The 19,322-nt window shown below is 41.9% G+C and overlaps 2 protein-coding genes across 7 annotated transcripts in view; both read left to right on the top strand.

The window, feature by feature from the left end:
- RRBP1 (ribosome binding protein 1) overlaps positions 1 to 11,103 on the top strand; it is a 41,914-nt gene extending 30,811 nt beyond the window's left edge. For 4 of the 5 annotated variants that reach the window (XM_067467696.1, XM_067467698.1, XM_067467699.1 and 1 more), the window contains exons 14-22: positions 298 to 390; positions 3,076 to 3,153; positions 3,593 to 3,682; positions 4,418 to 4,510; positions 6,095 to 6,166; positions 6,650 to 6,745; positions 8,751 to 8,834; positions 9,251 to 9,622; positions 10,897 to 11,103. In XM_067467696.1, coding sequence (XP_067323797.1) covers positions 298 to 390; positions 3,076 to 3,153; positions 3,593 to 3,682; positions 4,418 to 4,510; positions 6,095 to 6,166; positions 6,650 to 6,745; positions 8,751 to 8,834; positions 9,251 to 9,622; positions 10,897 to 10,938 — 1,020 coding nt within the window. In that variant the 3' untranslated portion in view covers positions 10,939 to 11,103. The remainder of the gene's footprint in view (positions 1 to 297; positions 391 to 3,075; positions 3,154 to 3,592; positions 3,683 to 4,417; positions 4,511 to 6,094; positions 6,167 to 6,649; positions 6,746 to 8,750; positions 8,835 to 9,250; positions 9,623 to 10,896) is intronic. The other variant, XM_067467700.1, reaches the window with a different exon arrangement.
- A 3,208-nt stretch (positions 11,104 to 14,311) lies between these two features.
- LOC132774295 (uncharacterized) overlaps positions 14,312 to 19,322 on the top strand; it is a 30,434-nt gene continuing 25,423 nt past the window's right edge. Inside the window, exon 1 of one of the 2 annotated variants that reach the window (XM_060774285.2) lies at positions 14,312 to 14,505. The gene's annotated coding sequence lies outside the window, so the exon portion shown is untranslated. The remainder of the gene's footprint in view (positions 14,506 to 19,322) is intronic. The other variant, XM_060774287.2, reaches the window with a different exon arrangement.

Raw genomic sequence — 19,322 nt, 5'->3', positions numbered from 1 at the left:
TGTGGACCTTACCTTGCTAGATTATAATAAAAATGAAATGTAGGGACAAAATGGAAGCAAGCTAATACCTTCCCCCAGTCTTCTGGACACGTATCGGGGAGTTGCAGCCAACCTTGACTTTCTACTGAAAGTACTTGTGTGGTACATCCATTTGTTACACCCTGTCCTTGTGAAGTTCCTACACTTGGAGTGACACAGAAGTTAGTATGCATCAGCTTAGGTACATTGATAATAACTTGATTCAAGAAAGGCATTAAGCAAATTGAAGTCTGTGAAAGCTTTTCCTTACTTTTTCAGGAAACATTGGAACAGCAGCTTGGAATGATTGAGGAACAAACCAAGAATGTGCTCCTTTCCCTCTTCCCAGAGGTTCTGTTAGATGGTCAACAGGTAGGCACCACTCGTTTACAACTAATCGGTCTGGATTTCTGGTTGATTTGATGCAGATTGGCAAGGATTCGTGATTCCCAGTTGTTAAATAACGGCAACAACAAAATGATTCTCCATCATAAATTATATTGTTGAGTTTTAAAAGTTGAGGGTAGAAAGACATGGATTTTTTGTGAGCTCTGCTCAGTTCTGAAATTTCTTCCTGGAACTAAAGTTCCTTACTTCTGAATGTGTTTGTATTGGACCAATTTACAGCTAACAAGCAAAGTGGAATCCTCAGGACTAAAGTGTGTCTGGCCCTAAAATATAACTGGACAGTTTCAAATGTGATAACTGGGAGATGTACTAATGGGAAGATGTACAGAGAAGGGCTATGGCTTAGTGGTAGAGCAGTGCATCTATATATCAGGAGTGAGCCACCTTAGGATTGTTCAGTGTTCTGGACTGAATGTCCCATCATCCCTCATAATTGTACCAGTGAGCTCTGAATTTGGAAAGCCACAAGTGTCCTGCTACTTGCCCACATCACTCCCTTGCTGATTCCTGTTAAAAGCATTCGGATCTGTGCATAATAATTTCAACAGTTGTTAGCAGGCAGTGGAAGTCACCATTGTAAGTTGTGCAGTGATCAGCAGGAGGTAGCAAGGAGTCAGGAACAAATTCTGCCAAACTAACTGTGGAGAGAAAAAGTGGGATATAAATAAACATAATAACAATATTTTTAAAATAATAATAATAATCCCAAGCAACAGCAGGATTGAAGAGAAACAACTGGAAAAGCTGACACAATAAAAGGATTTAAAGATCAAATTGCAAAGACTGGCACAAGGTAGTCAAGGGGGTCCCAGTGGTGATTGGCACACTGGATACAGTGCCTAAAGACCACAATCAGCACTGACAAAATTGCCACCTGTCAGCTTCAAAATCTGCATGCATTATTCACCGATACATCACATCATCCTAAACACTTGGGAAGTGTCAGATATGTGATGCAATGCAACAATCAGCATAGTGATCTTGTTTGCTGTATACTAATCTTGTTGTGTTAATAATAATAATAATAATAATAATAATAATAATAATAATAATAATAATTCCTCCCCATACCACTTGTTTAATACATGGTGGGAATGCTGTAGTTGATATTTATCTGGATTTCAGCAAAATGTTTACTAAAGTCCTCACTGATATTTTGATTAGTAAACTGGCTAAATATGGAATGGACCAACACACCATCTGATGGATCCATAATTGGTTGGAAACCCATGCTTTAAAGTGTTGATATTGCTGATTGTGCTTGAAATTGGAAGGAGGACTCAAGTACAATACCTCAGGTTTCCGTCCTGGGGCCAATGCTGTTCAATATTTCAATCAGTGATTTATATAGTGGGACAGAGAAATCTTTGTCAGATTTGAAGATGCTACAAACTCATTTCAACAAGAATGATTGACAACTGGAAAATAGAGGGAGAAACCGTGGAGGCCGTGACAGACTTTGTATTTCTAGGTGCAAAGATTACTGCAGATGCAGACTGTAGCCAGGAAATCAGAAGACGCTTACTTCTTGGGAGGAGAGCAATGTCCAGTCTCGATAAAATAGTGAAGAGTAGAGACATCAGACTGGCAACAAAGATCCGCCTAGTCAAAGCCATGGTATTCCCTGTAGTCACCTACGGATGTGAGAGCTGGACCTTAGGGAAGGCTGAGCGAAGGAAGATCGATGCTTTTGAGCTGTGGTGTTGGAGGAAAGTGCTGAGAGTGCCTTGGACTGCGAGAAGATCCAACCAGTCCATCCTCCAGGAAATAAAGCCCGACTGCTCACTGGAGGGAAGGATACTAGAGACAAAGTTGAAGTACTTTGGCCACATCATGAGAAGACAGGAAAGTCTAGAGAAGACAATTATGCTGGGGAAAGTGGAAGGCAAAAGGAAGAGGGGCCGACCAAGGGCAAGATGGATGGATGGCATCCTTGAAGTGACTGGACTGACCTTCAGGGAGCTGGGGGTGGTAACGGCCGACAGGGAGCTCTGGCGTAGGCTGGTCCATGAGGTCACGAAGAGTCGGAGACGACTGAACGAATGAACAACAACACAAACTCATTTGTAACTAGAAAACTGGGCTGAAATTAATACAATGAAATTCAATAGAGATAAATGAGAAACATCTATATTTAGGACACAAAAAGGGCACTGGTATAAGATGAGGAAAACATGGCTCAGGAAAACAAATCCTACATGTAAAAGTAAATAATAATAAATTGAAAATGAACCAACTGAAGCAGAGAAGGCAAATGCTATTTTGGCCTGCATTTGTCATATGTTCCAGTTAGTATATGATCCAGGAACCAGCTGGTTGATATGTAAGAGCTGTTGAAGTTTTGTTTTGTTTTTTTCTTTGCACTGTAAAATACATGATAGCAAACAAGAAAAAAGAGGGATTGATACACTTATAAGTTTTCTAAAATATATGATAAATATCTGGAAAAAATCTCAAAATTCTATTAGGGTCTCATCTACACTGCTATATAAAATCCAGATTATCTGATTTGAACTGGATTATATGGTAGTGCAGACTAACATAATCCATTTCAAAGTAGATAATCTGGATTTTATATAGCTGTGTAGATGGGGCCTGGGAGGGATATAATGTTATACAAAGAAACTTCTTGCTTTGTTTACTTCCCAGACTTATGATATATGGTTGGAGAAATTTAAAGAGAAAGCTGTGGAATCATTGGAAAAGAAGAATGCCAAAGCAGAGGTTGTGAGTATTCCTACCATTGTATATTCCTACCTGAAACATCTTAGTGACACATCTCGGAAGCTTGAGGACAGATGAAGGGATGAGAGAGAGGGAAACTGTGTTGGGAGTGCTGCTTTGAAGCACCCAGAAGCAGCAATTCCCGAAGGAGCATTTTAGTTGGATGCTGGGTGTTGTGAAGTTTCTCCTTCGTTGAAGAGACAGCAGTGGGAAACTACTATATGAGGTTAAATCATCTTATGGTTCGGTTGCTTCAATCATGGAGTCTGTGCTTTCTCTGGCAATGTGTTTTCATTTTCATGTATTGTATCACCTCTGTCTTTTAGGCATATTGTTCCCTCTGTAGGAGTAGGATTAATGGCCTCCTGATCTTTTTTTCAATAATGTTCATTCTGCTCTATGGCAATTCTGTTGAAATGTCATTTGCAAAATTTCCTTTTAGGATTCAGCACTTGCATCAAAAGAATCAAATGAGGCACTAAGCACACTGCAAACAGAATGTGATCAGTACAGGACTACTCTTGGGGAAACGGTAAGGAAATCCACATACCAGATAGACTAAATGAATTGATTGCAACTCCTTCTACTGGGTGTGCTTTGATAAACTAAGGCCCGGGGGCCGGATGCAGCCCTACAAGGTCATTTACCCGGCCCTCGCTCACGGTAAACCTAAGTCTGAAATGGCTTGAAAGCACACAACAACAACAATCCTATCTTATCAGCCAAAAATAGGCCCACACTTCCCATTGAAATACTAATAATTTTATATTTGTTTAATTTTAATTATTGTATTGTTTTTAAGTGGGGGGGGGGTTGCACTACAAATAAGATATGTGCAGTGTGCATAGGAATTCATTCATTTTTTATTCAAATTATAATCCGGCCCTCCAACAATTTGGGGGACTGTGACCTGACCCTCTGTTTAAAAAGTTTGTGGGCCCCTGTCTTAGACTGATACATTTGGCTATCTCTCTGAAGTCTTAGGAACAAAGATATGCCAATCCATAAAATATATAGCAGATCTCTAGATCCTCTGGTGGGATTCTGTGCTCAACTTCCAGTTGAGGTGAACCATAGAGTCATATTGGGGGACCTAAAGAGGCATTCTCTCAAGATTCTAATTTACATGAGATGTCAGTCAGGTCAAATGGAAGGAATAATTCCGTGATGCTAACTTCCAGTTACTGAATAAAATAAACTTATACTACAAGTCCAGTGTTATTTCCACTTTCTTCATCTCCTCCTGCTTTCTCTCTCAAAACTGTAGGAAAGGATGCTCAAGGACTTGCAGAAGAGTGTAGAAAAGGAGGAACAGGTGTGGAAAGCAAAGCTGGCTGCATCGGAAGAAGCACTTCAGAAGGTAGTAGTGTGTATAAGAGAGTAAATTGCAGGGCTGGGAGGAGGTAGCTTAAAATGGGCTTCAAACACCCATTTCTCCTTACCAATTACTACAATCAAACACTTTTCTCAGACCCCTTGACATGTAAATTGATCAAAATGTGTCTTATGTGCCTTCAAGTCTCCTGTCAATTTATGGCAATCAGGGGAAATTTACAAAGTTTTCTTAGGGAAGCAATATTGAGAGGTGGGCTGCCAATTCCTTTGAGATATAGTCTACAGCACCAGGTATTCATTGGCAGTCTCCCATTCAAATAAGAACTAGGCCTGACCCTGCTTAGCTTTCACGATCAGATATGGTATCTTTAAAATATTTAGGTCCCTGGTAATAATAATAATAATAATAATAATAATAATAATAATAATACTTTATTTGTATACCACCCCATATCCCTGAAGGGACTTAGAGTTGAACTTTATCTACAGGCACTTCCCAGTTCCGCTTCTGGTGTGTGTGTGTGTGAAGTTGTTTTTATAAAGGAAGTTAACTTACTGCTATTGTCAATAAATTGCATGTATTAATGTAGATGGTCTGAAATTAATTTTTCAAATATAAATTATGTCTCCCCCCCCTTTCTTTTTTACCCAAGAGAGTACCAATGTATTCTAGTTGGTACTACAGACAAGTTCAGATAACAATGGGAGCTTTCACATTTTCAAACAGCAGTCATTGCTTTTCACCCAGTAGCATTTGATACAATCCTGAAACATTTTGCCGTGGTCATGAACTCAAATCAGTTAGTAAAAAGTATTCTAAATCATCGTTTTATGATTGTCATATGTTGAATCATGACTTTTTTCTTCTCTTCCACCCCCCCCCCCCAACAATCTGGATCTTGTAACAATCACTACTTTTGTGATTTTTAGATGGTTCTAATTAAATGTTGTATTGCTGCTTCTCTGTGTTCCTTTGGCAGAGGTTGGAAAAGGTTTTTTTTTAGGACAACTGCCCTAATACTCAACCAGCAGTAAGCATGCTGTTTGGGGATTCTGCCATTATAATCCAAATGTATTGATAGGAAGAGGATGGGGTAGGGGGGAGAGAGGGGGGGAAGGGAGATAAGTACTGTTGTATATATCAGGAGAGGTAAAATATCTAGTGCTCCACCTGTAGACATTTTTAGTTATTGAATTAATGTCTCATCTTTCACTCAAAGTTAGAGTCATATAACAGCTGAACACATTTGCATGTAAAGAACTTTATACTTTAAAGAAAGAGGAAAAAATACATTTCAGTGTTCAGAAGCAGTATTTACACTGAGTTCAGTTTCTACACTATGTGTGCAAGTGCACAGATATGCAGTTGAACATGTGTCATGCATTCTGTAGGAATGGTATTAGAGGCAAGTTTTCAATTTCACTTCCAGATAACAGCTTGCAAGTATTTAAAATGATTATTTTCTTGAGTTCAATGAATGAATCCACTATACTGGATGGTACACATAAGTTCTCTATTTCTCTCTCCCAAGTACACATAGAAACTGTTAATTTTGCACACTTTTTCCCCATTTCTCACCTTCTGGATGTGAAAAAATGCTTAATTTAGTCTCAAGACCAAGTGAAATATCTTGAAGATGATGTGGAGAGGTTCAAGATGGAACTCGAGAATATGGAGAAGGTATGTAAGCATTTCCAGATTACATGACAATACCATTTCAGATTATTTTTCTATCTAGTTTAGTATTTTCTATCTAGCTACACTGCAGCAGTGCTTAAGGATCTGTTCGTTATTAAAATTCAAAATATGGTTAATTCTATAGTTGCACAATATGGCTGCTTTGATTTAGGAATGGAAAGGAGTCAAGAAAACATCAGTGTGTAAAACTGTGTATAGAATCACAACTTTTGACAGGGCTCTGAGAAAAAAAAACATTAAAATGCCTCTATCTCTCTTCATTGGAATATGAATATGAGACATGACATCTGCCAGTACATAGAAGACCAAAGTATGACTAAAGCTTTGGAATTTTAATCCAGTGTTGTTGTAAGAGGATTTTCTATGGTAGTTAGGTGTATCTGTACCCTCAAAATGACAAGTTAGAAGATGCAACAAGAAGGGAAAAGATAATCTGAAGAGCTTTATTTTTCCTCCTTTAAACAGTTAAAAGAGTACACTTCTCTTTTGGAAGCACAGTTGAAAAATCACTTGGCAACTGCTAACTCTGAACACCAGAATTACACCAAAGAAATTGAATTTGTAAGTATTTGTCTCCTTTGAAAAAACATAGAATGAGGAAAACATAGAATGAGGAAAGGGCTTGGGCACACTCTGTATTACATGAGGCAGTTTCAGTAAGGAATTCCCTTTGCTTTGTGTTAGTTATAATTATTCCATTTTGTCTGGTCCTGATGCTTGCTATAAAGAACAGGTTGGATGTGTTTCAGAGCCTGGAGGGCCACATAGGCCCCATCATGATTGACCATATAATGCAATTTAAATGCATTGTATTGCATTATATGAGTCTACACTGTCATATAGTGCAGTTCAATACAATTTATCTGCATTATGAAACTGCATTATATGGCAGTGTAGATGGGGCCATAGTTCCATGTTTGGCTCCACTTGAGATTTAGTGGGTCATATGTGCTCCATTGTGATGGACTACAAATGATGTGTTATTGGTTTTGGGCATTTTAGGGATGAGATTTCCCCATCTCACAGTGGTGTCACTTTCTTAGGGGACTAAGTGTATGAAAGCATTTGGCCCAAAATAGATTTGGTGTAAGATCTGGGAGTTTGGCAGAGGGACCCTGCTCCCAAGTGTGTATGAAATCTACAGCCAGCACAATTCCCTCCTCAAATGTAAAGAAGGGGGGGGGGGGTAACATTTCAGACAAAGGGCTGTATTGTTTCAGCAGAATGGTGATGAAATTTTATTGTACCAACTAGCCGTCCCCTGCCACGCATTGCTCTGGCCCAGTCTGTGTATGTGTTTTGTGTGTGTGTATATGTGTGTATCTATATTTGTGTATATGTGTATTTATGTGATTATGCGCATGCGTTGTAATGTAATGTATTTTATTTTATGGCTTTTTAAGTCTCTTCTGGTGTGTTTTTCAGTGTTTTAATGAATGATGGTCACTTGTTGACCTGATAGATGTATTGTGTTCAAATTTGCCCAGTGGTTTTTTGAGTTATGTTAATCTCACAAACAAACATTACATTTTTATTTATATATATGAGCCTAACCAGTCACCAACTTAGATGGCACCAGATCCATAACAGCATTGTGAGTTCATTAGATCACTGCTTCTGAAACTGAGGGTCCCAACCCCAAATGGAGTCCCCATGTCAATGGTGGGGATCACAAAAAAAAAAAAAATTGCAACAGCAGAAGACTTTTGAATGCTACCCACTTACATGGGTCCATTAGGAACAATGTGCAGTGTTTATAGTGGATTCTGCAGAAAATGTTTTAGCTGTACACAAAAAGGAAAATCAGCATGTTTAGCAAGCCTTGCAAATACTGATTTGTTACCTGTAAATGACTGATATGTATGCATATTCTATATACCTGTATACCCATGGTTGCATAAAAAAATCCTCAGGCAGAAAGGGGTTGCAATTGGAAAAAGTTTAAGAAGCCCTGCATTAGGTCACCTCCCAAAATTTACTAATAAATTTTACTTCTTGATCTGTTCCCCTAAGCATACATTCCCTGCACAATACTTACACATAACACATACAAAATACAGCTCTTCTCTGAGCTTTCCCTGTATGCACTGTCACCAAACCCACTCCTTTACTTACTACATTTTGTATATATCTCTGCCTTTCACCAATAAGCTGAAAGAAATGGGCTCTAGAGTTGCCATAAACCAAAGAAAGATCTGAAAGGAGACTGTGGCCCCTTCCACATCACACCTATATCCCAGGATCTGATCCCAGATTATCTGTTTATCCCAGGTTATCTGGTAGTGGAGACTCATAATCCAGTTTAAAGCAGATAATCTGGGATCAGATCTTGGGATATAGGGCAGTGTAGAAGGGGCCTGAGAGATGCTGTCAGTTATCTCCCTTGCATTTCATCAGTTGCAGTTACTCTTCTTCTGATCAATCTGCAGCTTGATCACAGTTCTGTGAATTACATACAACACATACACAGGCAATTGTTTATAGCCAGGGCTATGACTGATTGTCTTCAATTGAACTGTGTATGTACACTAATTTTAAGTGATGGTGCCTTTATTTATTTTTTTAGTTGAAACAAACACTATCTGAATCTGAAAAAAATCTGGAGGCAACAAAAACACAAATACTTCAGCAAAGTCAGGAGCTTACGCAGGTAAGTGTCTGCATCATAATGGTTTCAAAATGGTTCACAGTAATAAACACTTTGGAATTAGTGAATTACCTCTTGGGGTATTTTGGTGACTTCAAGGATATGGTGTCATTTCAAAAGCAACACAGGGATATTGGTTATTTTTACAAAGTGAATTTTGGAGAACATTAAAAGCATTGTCAAAGGAATTTGCAGCTGTTATTTACTTATTTATTTATATCACCTCTTTCTCCTAACGATTGGATTCACTGTTAGAGGTTTGAGCATCCCTTGGATATAAACTCATAATATTGTTTTGAAAATGCTAGTAATTTTTATAACATATTTTGTGGAATGTTTTGTCATATTGTTTTTACTTTGCTACTTTAAAATTCCAGTTCCAAACTATCTTGAGACTTTTTCACATTTTGTACTTTCAGGCAAGGGATTTGGTGTGCAGTTTGCAATCTGAACTGGAGAACCTGAAATCTTCTGGAAGTGTTTCTGCTTCTGCAAATGAAGAGGTTCTCCAACTTCAGGTAATGTTTATAAAGCTGCCCAGATTTACAGAACTTCTGGTCAAATGCAAGACCTCATTACAATGTATCCTTGGAAATACTGAGGATTTGCTGGTGGAAGACAAAGATTACTTTTGTTTGCAATTGCAGGAAACACTAGACAAGGAGAAGAAGTTAACGAAGGACTTGGGATGTGCAGCTACCAAACTAAAAGAGCTTTTGAAGATCACCCAAGAGCAGTTGGCTAAGGAAAGAGAAACAGTAACAAAGTTACAAGAGCAGTATCAGGAAAAGGTACTTGATACTATTCTGTTTCTATTAGGCTTGTTTGATTTTAAAAAAGGGTTCAAAACTTATTTCGGGTGTAGGGGGCACTGGTGGTTTGATTTGGAAATCAATTCCGATTTTCATAGAAAAAAATGTTCAAAACTTTTTGAAATTTCCGAGACTTCCGAAACAGCTTAGTTAATGGCAGACACGCATGCGCAGTTGGAAAAAAAACAGCAGTGACACTGGGGAAACTTCAGGGGCTCTTCCACTCCTGATCGAAGGGCTCTTACACTCCATGCCTGCCTCGGCTGTCAATGTGGGGGAGGACGAGGAGGAAGAAGCAATCCTCCTCCTCCTGTCATGTAATTCAGATTATCAAAGTAGAGGTAAAGGTTTCCCCTTGAAATTCAGTCTAGTCCTGTCTTCCTCTGGGGAGTGATGCTCATCTCCATTTCTAAGCCACAGAGACACGTTGTCCATAGACACCTCCAAGGTCATGTCACCAGAATGACTGTATGGAGCACCATTACCTTCCCACTAGTGCCTCAAAACCAGATTCAAACTGTTAAACCGGATTCAAACTGTGGACCTACTGCATTATGCATTATGGAGACTCATAGAAGGCAACTAAATTGCATGATAGAAGTCTACATTACTGAGTATATACATAATGCAGTTTCAAGATGCATTACATGACAATGTATATGGGGCCTGAGAGCAGATCAGGTATTCCTTCCAGGTGTTTTGGACTTCAACTCCCACCATTCCTAACATCCCCAGGCCCTTTCCTTTTTCCCCCTCAGCCGGTTAAGCGGAGGAAGAGGAGGAAAAGAGTAGGAAGAGGGAGAGAACAGAAAGGAAGTGGGGGGGGGGGGATTTCCGACTCACTTACTGCTTTGTAACAGAAATGGGGGGAAAAGCTTCGGATGGGCAAAGGGACTTCTGGTTTCCTTAAAAACTTCGAAATCACTTCAAAAAGCAAATCTTTCCGAATTTATTCCGAATTACAAAGATTCCGACCGAACCTTACCATGCCTAGTTTCTATCCTAGCTGCTACAGGTCTTGGTCACATACTAGAATAGGAAAGAATTTCTTCTCTTGAAGGACTCTACAGGAAATATAGGCCTGCAGCTAACTCTGCTAGATGACTCTTCTTGCTAATCATTCTGTAATACGTTGTGACAACACATACACTTCCTTTACTGGGCCCTGCTGAAAAAGTTATTTGAACATGTTTTTGTTTGGTCTACCATACCAAGATTTTAGATGCAGTAACATACTTTTCATTGTATTCCAGGAAGAAAATGATGGCACTACCAAGGAAGGAACTTCGGTTTGACAAATCCTGAATCCACAATATACTTTTCACCATACAAAATGCCTTACACAGTTCCATACTATGCACTTGTTTACTGTAGAAAGCAAAGACAGAGAGGAGGAGACATGAATGATCACAATCTGCCTTAGTTTTTTAAAAAAGAAATAAAAGTAAACTTTGCAGGAACCAGTCTATAAATGAATGTATGTCTATGTGTGCAAAAGCTATGCTAAACAATATGGAGGAAGCACTTAGTTCTATGGACCCCCCACATTTTCTTCCACAACAGCATGTTAGCCCCATGTCTATACACATATTTGGCAGTATTACTTTATCTCTGGAATGAGAGTCATTATGAAGGATTGCAAACCACTTCGTTGTTAATATCAATAGGTAGAAGCAGGGGTAAGCAAAACTCACCAAACTGGAGAGTTGGGTGACACAAACTTCTCAGTTTTAATAAAGTACAGTGTGCTGTAGTTTACTACAGACTGCAAACTTAGAAACATGTTGCCTCAAAATCTAATCTGGTTTCTATACTAATGACTCAAACAGTGGCTTATTGTGGAGAGTAAAAGGCAGAGTTCAAGGTCTTGATTTAGGCATTCTTTAGTCACCAAAGAACCACATTGTAGCAGAGAAGATAAAAGAACCAGCCAAATATAAAAAGGGAACAAAAACAAAACAAAGAAGCAAATGTAAGCCAAGTAAAACTGAGCAACATGAGCCCGTATCTGACTAGTATCTGTCGACTTTCAGTATAACCAATTATGCATCCTTCTGGACACCTTTCTGAGATGGGATTTTTGCAGTGACTACATTCCTCTCTGGAAGTGGTGCTGGGGGGATTACAATTGGTCTGTGGGGTCCCTTGGGGTTCTGCCTTGACCACTATGAATATGAGCAGGACTGCAATACAATTAAGTAATATGAAGACCATCTAGACCAGTGGTGTCCAACCTTTGGTCCTCCAGGTGTTTGGGACTCCATGTCCCAGAAGGCCTAGCCAGCTTGTCAAATGCTCTGGAATTCTTGGAGCTGAAGTCCAAAACATGCAGAAGACCAAAGATTGGACACCACTGATCTCCATCACCGGTGATGACTCGTGTTCGAGTGTGATTGCCTTCCAAGTGTAGGCTCTTAGTGGTGGATCCATAGGTGACTGTAGAGATCTATTATTGACCTGCATGTTCTTTCTCAGTAAGGACATTAGTTTCCAGATGGAAGGCGGTCCTGGTCAGGTTTGGCTTAATGCACCTTCCTCTTGACACAGTTCTCCCTTTTGCTATCAATTCATGCCTCTTTGAATTCCACAGTACTGTTAGTCACAGCTGACCTCCAGTTAGAACACTCAAGGGCCAGGGCTTTCCAGTTCTCAATGTCTATGCCACAGTTTTTAAGATTGGTGTTAAGCCTATCTTTAAATCTCTTTTGCTGTCCACCAACATTCTTTTTCCAGAGTTGAGAGTATTGTAACTGTTTTGGGAGACAGTGATCGGGTATTTGGACAACATGTTGAGTCCAGCAAAGTTTATGACGGAAGTGCATCATTTCAATGCTAGTGGTCTTTGCTTCTTCTGGAATGCATACCTTTGTCTGCCTATCTTCCCAAGAGATTTGCAGGATTTTTCGGAGGAAAAATTTGAGCGTGACGTCTGCAGACAGCTGTTTTGCAGGCATGTATCAGGGTTGTGAGGACAGTAGCTTTATAAACAAGCTTCTTGATATTCCTACAAATGTCTCAATCCTCAAACACTCCCTGCTCCATTCGAGAAAATGCTGCATTTTTATTTTCTCGAATGAAATACCAGTAAGAAACCAAAAGAAAGCAGTGGAGCCATTTTACACCAACAAATTATTCCACTGATTATTATTTTTTGCTGGAGGAGGGTTATATTACTGTCTACATGTGAAACAGAAATTGTAATGGTTTTTATTTCCATGTATCTCAGAGCCTACATGTGCATAATTATTTGCTCTACTAATATCAATGTTCCTAAATTGCTCTTCCAGTACGACAAAGAAAGAAACAGCAGCCCTTTTAGTTAATGTGCCATTTTAGTTAATGTGCCATTAACTGGGTGGACTACAAAAACTGGGTGGACTATACAGAGAATAGTCCATTTTATGGTAGAGATCTGGAGGAGGACCCCCCCCCCCCCAAACGCACATACACACACTTCCCATGTCATAAATGAGGTGTTTTGATGGCAGCAACATGGTTAGGGGAAATAACAGGAAAACGAGGAAATGGCTTTACTCCTTCACCTCCCCCTCCCCAATTAAATGGACTATCCTCTCCACCTCATCACACTGGGAGGGGAAATCATGGGTGACCGTCCCTTCAAGAGTAGAGAATCACCCCTTTTATATTGTTAGTCCCCTTTTGAGTTCTGCCTCCCCATCACACTCAGACTTACATGTGGAAACTTAGGAGCTGGCAAAACATTCATCTTTTACATTCATTACAAGTCAGTATTACTTTTTTAAAAAATCAGGAGAAACAATATCTGAAAACCAAGAGACCACTTGTGCTGCCCAAAGCCCCTTATATTAAAGGAGACTGACACTAGTTTAAAACCACTTCTTTCCATGGGATCCTACTGTTCTGTATCAAACCCCATAGTATACAAGAGACAGTGATCCAGGTTAGAACTATTGCTTTCCACGGGATCCTATGGTTCTGCATCAAAGCTCATAGGATACAAGAGACTGCTGACAGCTGAGCAATGAAACAGGATGGGAAACATGATGCTTCTCATTCCACCTGTTTTTCAGTTGTAAACATGGGAGTGAAGTGTGATAAGAGGTAGGCGCTCCTTTCAGGACATCTCTGCCTCTTTTCAACCCTGGAACATGTGAGGAGCTCCGTGTGTCTCCATGCTAAAAAAGAGGGTCCAACCTCCCAAAAACGGATCCTCCAGGCAGGAATCTGCCAGTCTTTGAAGCTGCAAGGCTATTACATGGTAATCATGGTGGCCAAGTGCTGCATTCACACTTGCCTCAATCAGACATGAGTTCTTTCTCCCACCCCGGACAATCTTCTCACTTGCCTAGTTTCCAACAGACCTCACAACCTCTGAGGATGCCTGCCACAGATGCGGGCGAAAGGTCAGGAGAGAATGCTTCTGGAACATGGCCATTCAGCCCGGAAAACAACTCACAGCAACCCAAAGAGAGAGCTGCCAAACATAAACACCACACATTAGCTAGGAAGCGAGTTGGATGAGTAAAGAGTACAGGGAGAACTCCGCCGGGGTGAAGGGTCCTCCTAGGTGTCCCAAATCTCGGCGCGAGGACTTTCCGTTCGGAAAAGCGGGCGACTGGAGGCCTCTCGCTGCTCGCATCGGGAGCCGGAAGTGACGTAGCCCGTCCCCTGCGTCAGGCGGACTAATCAGGGGGCTGCCGGGGAAGGCGCGCAGGCGCAGTCGTGTTCCGCTGCTCTCCTGAGGGGACTCCACAGGTTACTCCTTGGCGAAGAAGGGGAAGGAAGGAAGGAAAGAAGGAAGGAGGGGTTCCCCTTTTGGCCGCCGACTATGGGCGAGGGGGCCCGCTGCCGGGCGAGGAGGGCCTCAGGGAGGCTGCGAGGTAAATACCCCCTCCAGTCCCTTCCCTAACGCACACTTCTCCCTCACAGCATTGGCCTCGCGACTGGGGGGTGGGGAGGGGATTGAGAGGGAGAGGGAGTCGCTTTTTTAAGTGTGGGAATCCAGGCCGGCCTCGCCGCCCCCGAGGCTGGGTCCAGATTACGCGAGCCCCGTGGCTTCTTCTCAAGCGGCGCGTCCTCAGGGCACCCCACAGGGCCTAATCCGCCTTCTGCTCGGAAAGGCTCGGCTCCCAGCTTCCTCAGGGAGCAGAAGGAAGTGCTTTCAGTGCCTTGGTCAGCGGGCATAACAAGCATAAGGATAAATAATACACTTTCTTTATTGTTGTTTATTCGTTCAGTCGCTTCCGGCTCCTATTATTATTATTACTAGCCGTCCCCTGCCACGCGTTGCTGTGGCCCAGTCTGGTGATCTGGAAAATAAAGTAATGGTTGTATTGTCGAAAGCTTTCATGGCTGGAATCACTAGGTTCTTGTGGGTTTTTTCCGGGCTATATAAAATGGGTTTGTATATCTGTGGAATGACTGGGGTGGGGCAAGGAGTTCTTCTCTGCTAGAACTGGGTGTGAATCAGGCATGTAGCCAGGGGGGGGGGGGTCTTGAGGGGCTTCAGCCCCCTCCCCCCCCCCCGAAATTCTCATGGTGGTTCACGAGAAGGCCTTACTGGTGCATTATTTAAACTGTTATGTTTATTCATATCATGATCTGATCACCCTACTCAATATATGGGGTATTGGGGTAATGATACAAAAGGTTTGCTAGGCTAGACCCTCTTTCACTCAGCCCCCCCCCCCCCGAAACTCCCTCCCGAAAAACATTCAGCCCCCCCCCCCCCCCCCCGAAACGAAATCCTGGCTACGGGCCTGGTGTGAATGTTTTAACTGACCACCTTCATGAGCATTTGAAGGCCTGGCTGAGCCTGGGGGAATCTTTTGCTGAGAGGTGTTAAGATGTGCCTGGTTGTTTCCTCTTTGCTGTTTTGCTGTTGTAATTTTAGAGTTTTTTTAATACTGGTAGCCAGATTTTGTTCATTTTCATGGTCTCCTCCTTTCTGTTGAAATTGTCCACATGCTTGTGGATTTCAGTGGCTTCTCTGTGTAGCCTGACATGGTTGTTGTGAGAGTGGTCCAGCATTTCTGTGTTCTCAGATAATATGATGTGTCCAGGCTGGTTCATCGGGTGCTCTGCTATGGCTGACTTCTCTGGTTGAAGTAGTCTGCAGTGCCTTTCATGTTCCTTGATTCGGCGCATCTTAACACCTCTCAGCAAAAGATTCCCCCAGGCTCAGCCAGGCCTTCAAATGCTAATGAAGGTGGTCAGTTGAAACATTCACACCCAGCTCCAGCAGAGAAGAGCTCTTTGCCCCACCCGTCGTTCCACAGATATATAAACCCATTTTCCTAATTCCAACAGACCTCACTACCTCTGAGGATGCTTGCCATAGATGAAGGCGAAACGTCAGGAGAAAATGCCTCTAGAACATGGCCATATAGCCCGAAAAAACCCACAAGAACCTAAAGTAATGGTTTCTAATATATGTAATTCCTTTATGCTTGTGGGTAAACAGTATTTCTTGCTGTTTCTTTGTCAGTGTTGATGTGGAGATTGTCTGGTTTGCCTCCTCTGGAATATGCGACTTATAATCGTCCTTCTTTAGGGGTCCCTTTCAAATAGATGATACTATCTCTCTCTATGTGTGTGAAACATATATATCTATCTATATCTATTGCTGGATGGCTCTTAGTCAGGAGGGCTTTGATTATGTTTTCTTGCCCTGGTGAAGGGAGTTGGACTGGATGGTCTTAAGTATGGGGGTTCTGTGTGGGAAGTTTGCCCCAGTTCTGTCGTTGGTGGGGATTTATAGGTGAACTATAAATCCCAGAAACTACAACCCCCAAATGTCAAGGTCTGTTTCCCCCAAACTCCATCTGTGTTTATATTTGGGCATATGGAGTATTCGTGCCAAGTTTGGTCCAGATCTGTCATTGTTTGAGTCCAAATTGCTCTCTGGATGTAGGTGAACGACAACTCCCAAACTCAAGGTCAATGCCCACCAAACCCTTCTAGTATTTTCTGTTGGTCATATGAGTCCTGTGTTCCAAGATTGGTCCAATTCCATCATTGGTGGAGTTCGGAATGCTCTTTGATTGTAGGTTTACTATAAATCCCAGCAACTACAACTCCCAAATGACAAAATCAATTTTTTTGAGCGAAGGACATACATTGGGTTGTTAGGTGTCTTGTGTCCAAATTTGGTGTCAATTCGTCCAATGGTTTTTGAGTTCCAGTAATCCCACAAACTAACATTACATTTTTATTTATATAGACTAGTCGTCCCCTGCCACGCGTTGCTGTGGCCCAGTCTGTATATATGTGTTTTGTGTGTGAGTGTGTGAATATGTGTGTTTGCATATATATGTGTGTTTGCATATATATAATATAGGTATATATGTGTGCGCATGTGTGTGTGTAGATGTGTTTATGTGTGTATATATTTGTGTGTTTATATGTGTATATGTATATTGTGTATATGTGTGTGCTTGTTTACATGCATATTTGTGTTTATATATGTGTGTATGTGTGTCTGCATGTGTATATTTGTGTGTGCATGTGTATATGTATATATGTGTGTATGTAGATGCATGTGTGAATGTGTATATGAGAGTATGTGTGTGTATGTGTGTGTATATATATATATTGGGTGTGTGTGTGTGTGTATACATATGGTGTATTTGGGGGGTTTGTAAGTCCATTCTGCTGGGGCTTTTTGTATTTTTAGGGGTGATGAACACTCGTTGGACTGTTAGTTGTATTGTGTCAAAATGTTGTTTCAATTCATCCAGTGGTTTCTGAGTTATGTTAATCCCACAAACAAACATTACATTTTTATTTATATAGATTATTATTATTACTTACTGTATTTCTGTACTGCCATTCTCAGCCCAACCATTCTCACCCACAGACCATTCTCATGGTGGTTTACAAGACGGCACAATTCGGTGCTCACAATAATATAAAAACAGTTAAAACCTTTAACATAGATAAAAATTCACTAAATAATAAAACCAATAAAAACATAAAAAAAATAGATCCTCCGTGCCTCATTACCAGAATCATTATTCAATCGCATTGTCCAGTCATTCTGAGATCAAGGTTTGTCTGCTACACTACATTTGAGGAAGCCTGAGTTTTTTACGAAACGTTAAGAATGTGGGGGCCGGTCTAATGTCCCTGGGGAGGGCATTCCACAGCCGAGGGGCCACCGCTGAGAAGGCCCTGTCTCTTGTCCCCGCCAGCTGAACCTGTGAGGAAGGTGGAACCGAGAGCAGGGCCTCTCCAGAAGATCTTAAATTCCTAGATGGTTCATAAGGAGAGATACGTTCGGACAGATAAGTAGGGCCATGAGATCTCTTCATGATCTCATGGAACAGCCCATGCCAGAGCTCCCTGTCAGCCGTCTCCAGCTCCTTCAGTCAAGCCAGTCCCTTCAAGGATACCATCCAGCCATCTTGGCCTGGGTCGGACCCTTTTCTTTTTTCCTTCCATTTTCCCCAGCATCATTGTCTTTTCAAAGCTTTCCTGTCTTCTCATGAAATGGCCAAAGTACTTCATCTTTGCCCCTAATATCCTTCCCTCCAATGAGCAGTTGGGCTTTAGTTCCTGAAGTCCAAGGCACTCTCAGAATTTTCCTCCAGCACCACACTTCAAAAGCGTCTATCTTCCTTCGCTGAGCCTTCCTTATGGTCCAGCTCTCACATCCATAGGTTACTACGGGGAATACCATTGCACCAGGACTGTGGCGCAGCTGGCTGGGAGTCAGCTGCATTAAGATCACTACTGACCAAAAACTGTCAGGCCATGAAATGGTAATCAAGGTGGCCAATTGAAACATTCATACCTACCTCCAAAAGACAAGAGTTCTTTCTCCCACCCTGGATCTTCCACAATTTTCCTAGTTAAAGGTTTTCCTCTGACATGAAGTCCAGTCGTGTCCGACTGTGGGGTGTGGTGTTCATCTGCATTTCTAAGTTGAAGAGCCGGTGTTGTCAGTAGACCCCTCCAAGGCACCGCATGGCCTACTCTTGCGTAAAGCACCTCGTGAGGTGCTTTATGCGCGAGTAGGCCACACGGAGCAGCTGCCCTTGGCTGGCTCACGCTGTTCATTGGGCCTGACAGATAGCATGAGCCTGCTAAGGGAGGAGCAGCACCGCGTGGCCTACTCTCGGATAAAGCACCTCGCGAGGTGCTTTATGCGAGAGTAGGCCACGCGGAGCAGCTGTCCTTGGCTGGCTCACACTGCTCATCAGGCCTGACAGATAGCGTGAGCCTGCCAAGGGAGGAGCAGGACCGCACGGCCTACTCTCGCATAAAACGCTTCGCGGGGCAGCCGCCCTTGGCTGGCTCACGCTTCCCATCGGGCCTGACAGATAGCGTGAGCCAACCAAGGGAGGGGCACTGTGTGTGTGTGGGGGGGTACTCCTCCTCCGTGGGCCGGATAAGTGCCCTTGGCGGGCCGGAAGTGGCCCGCGGGCCTTAGTTTGAGGACCCCTGGTCTATGGCATTGAATGTTTGCCATGTATATATACATTGTAATCCGCCCTGAGTCTCCTGCACGGTGAGAAGGGCAGAATATAAATACTGTAAATAAATACATTTGCTATATTTGTATACCGCCCTTCTTAGGCCTCAGGCAACTCATTAACTATGCGGATCTTCGTTGCCAGTGTGATGTCTCTACTCTTCACTATTTTATCGAGATTAGTCATTGCTCTCCTCCCAAGAAGTAAACATCTTCTGATTT

This window comes from Anolis sagrei, chromosome 4 (assembly GCF_037176765.1).
Source record: "Anolis sagrei isolate rAnoSag1 chromosome 4, rAnoSag1.mat, whole genome shotgun sequence".
Classification (NCBI taxonomy): Eukaryota; Metazoa; Chordata; class Lepidosauria; order Squamata; family Dactyloidae; genus Anolis; species Anolis sagrei.
Note: the sequence above shows the minus strand (reverse complement) of the source record. Positions and strands in the feature narration are given on the sequence as shown.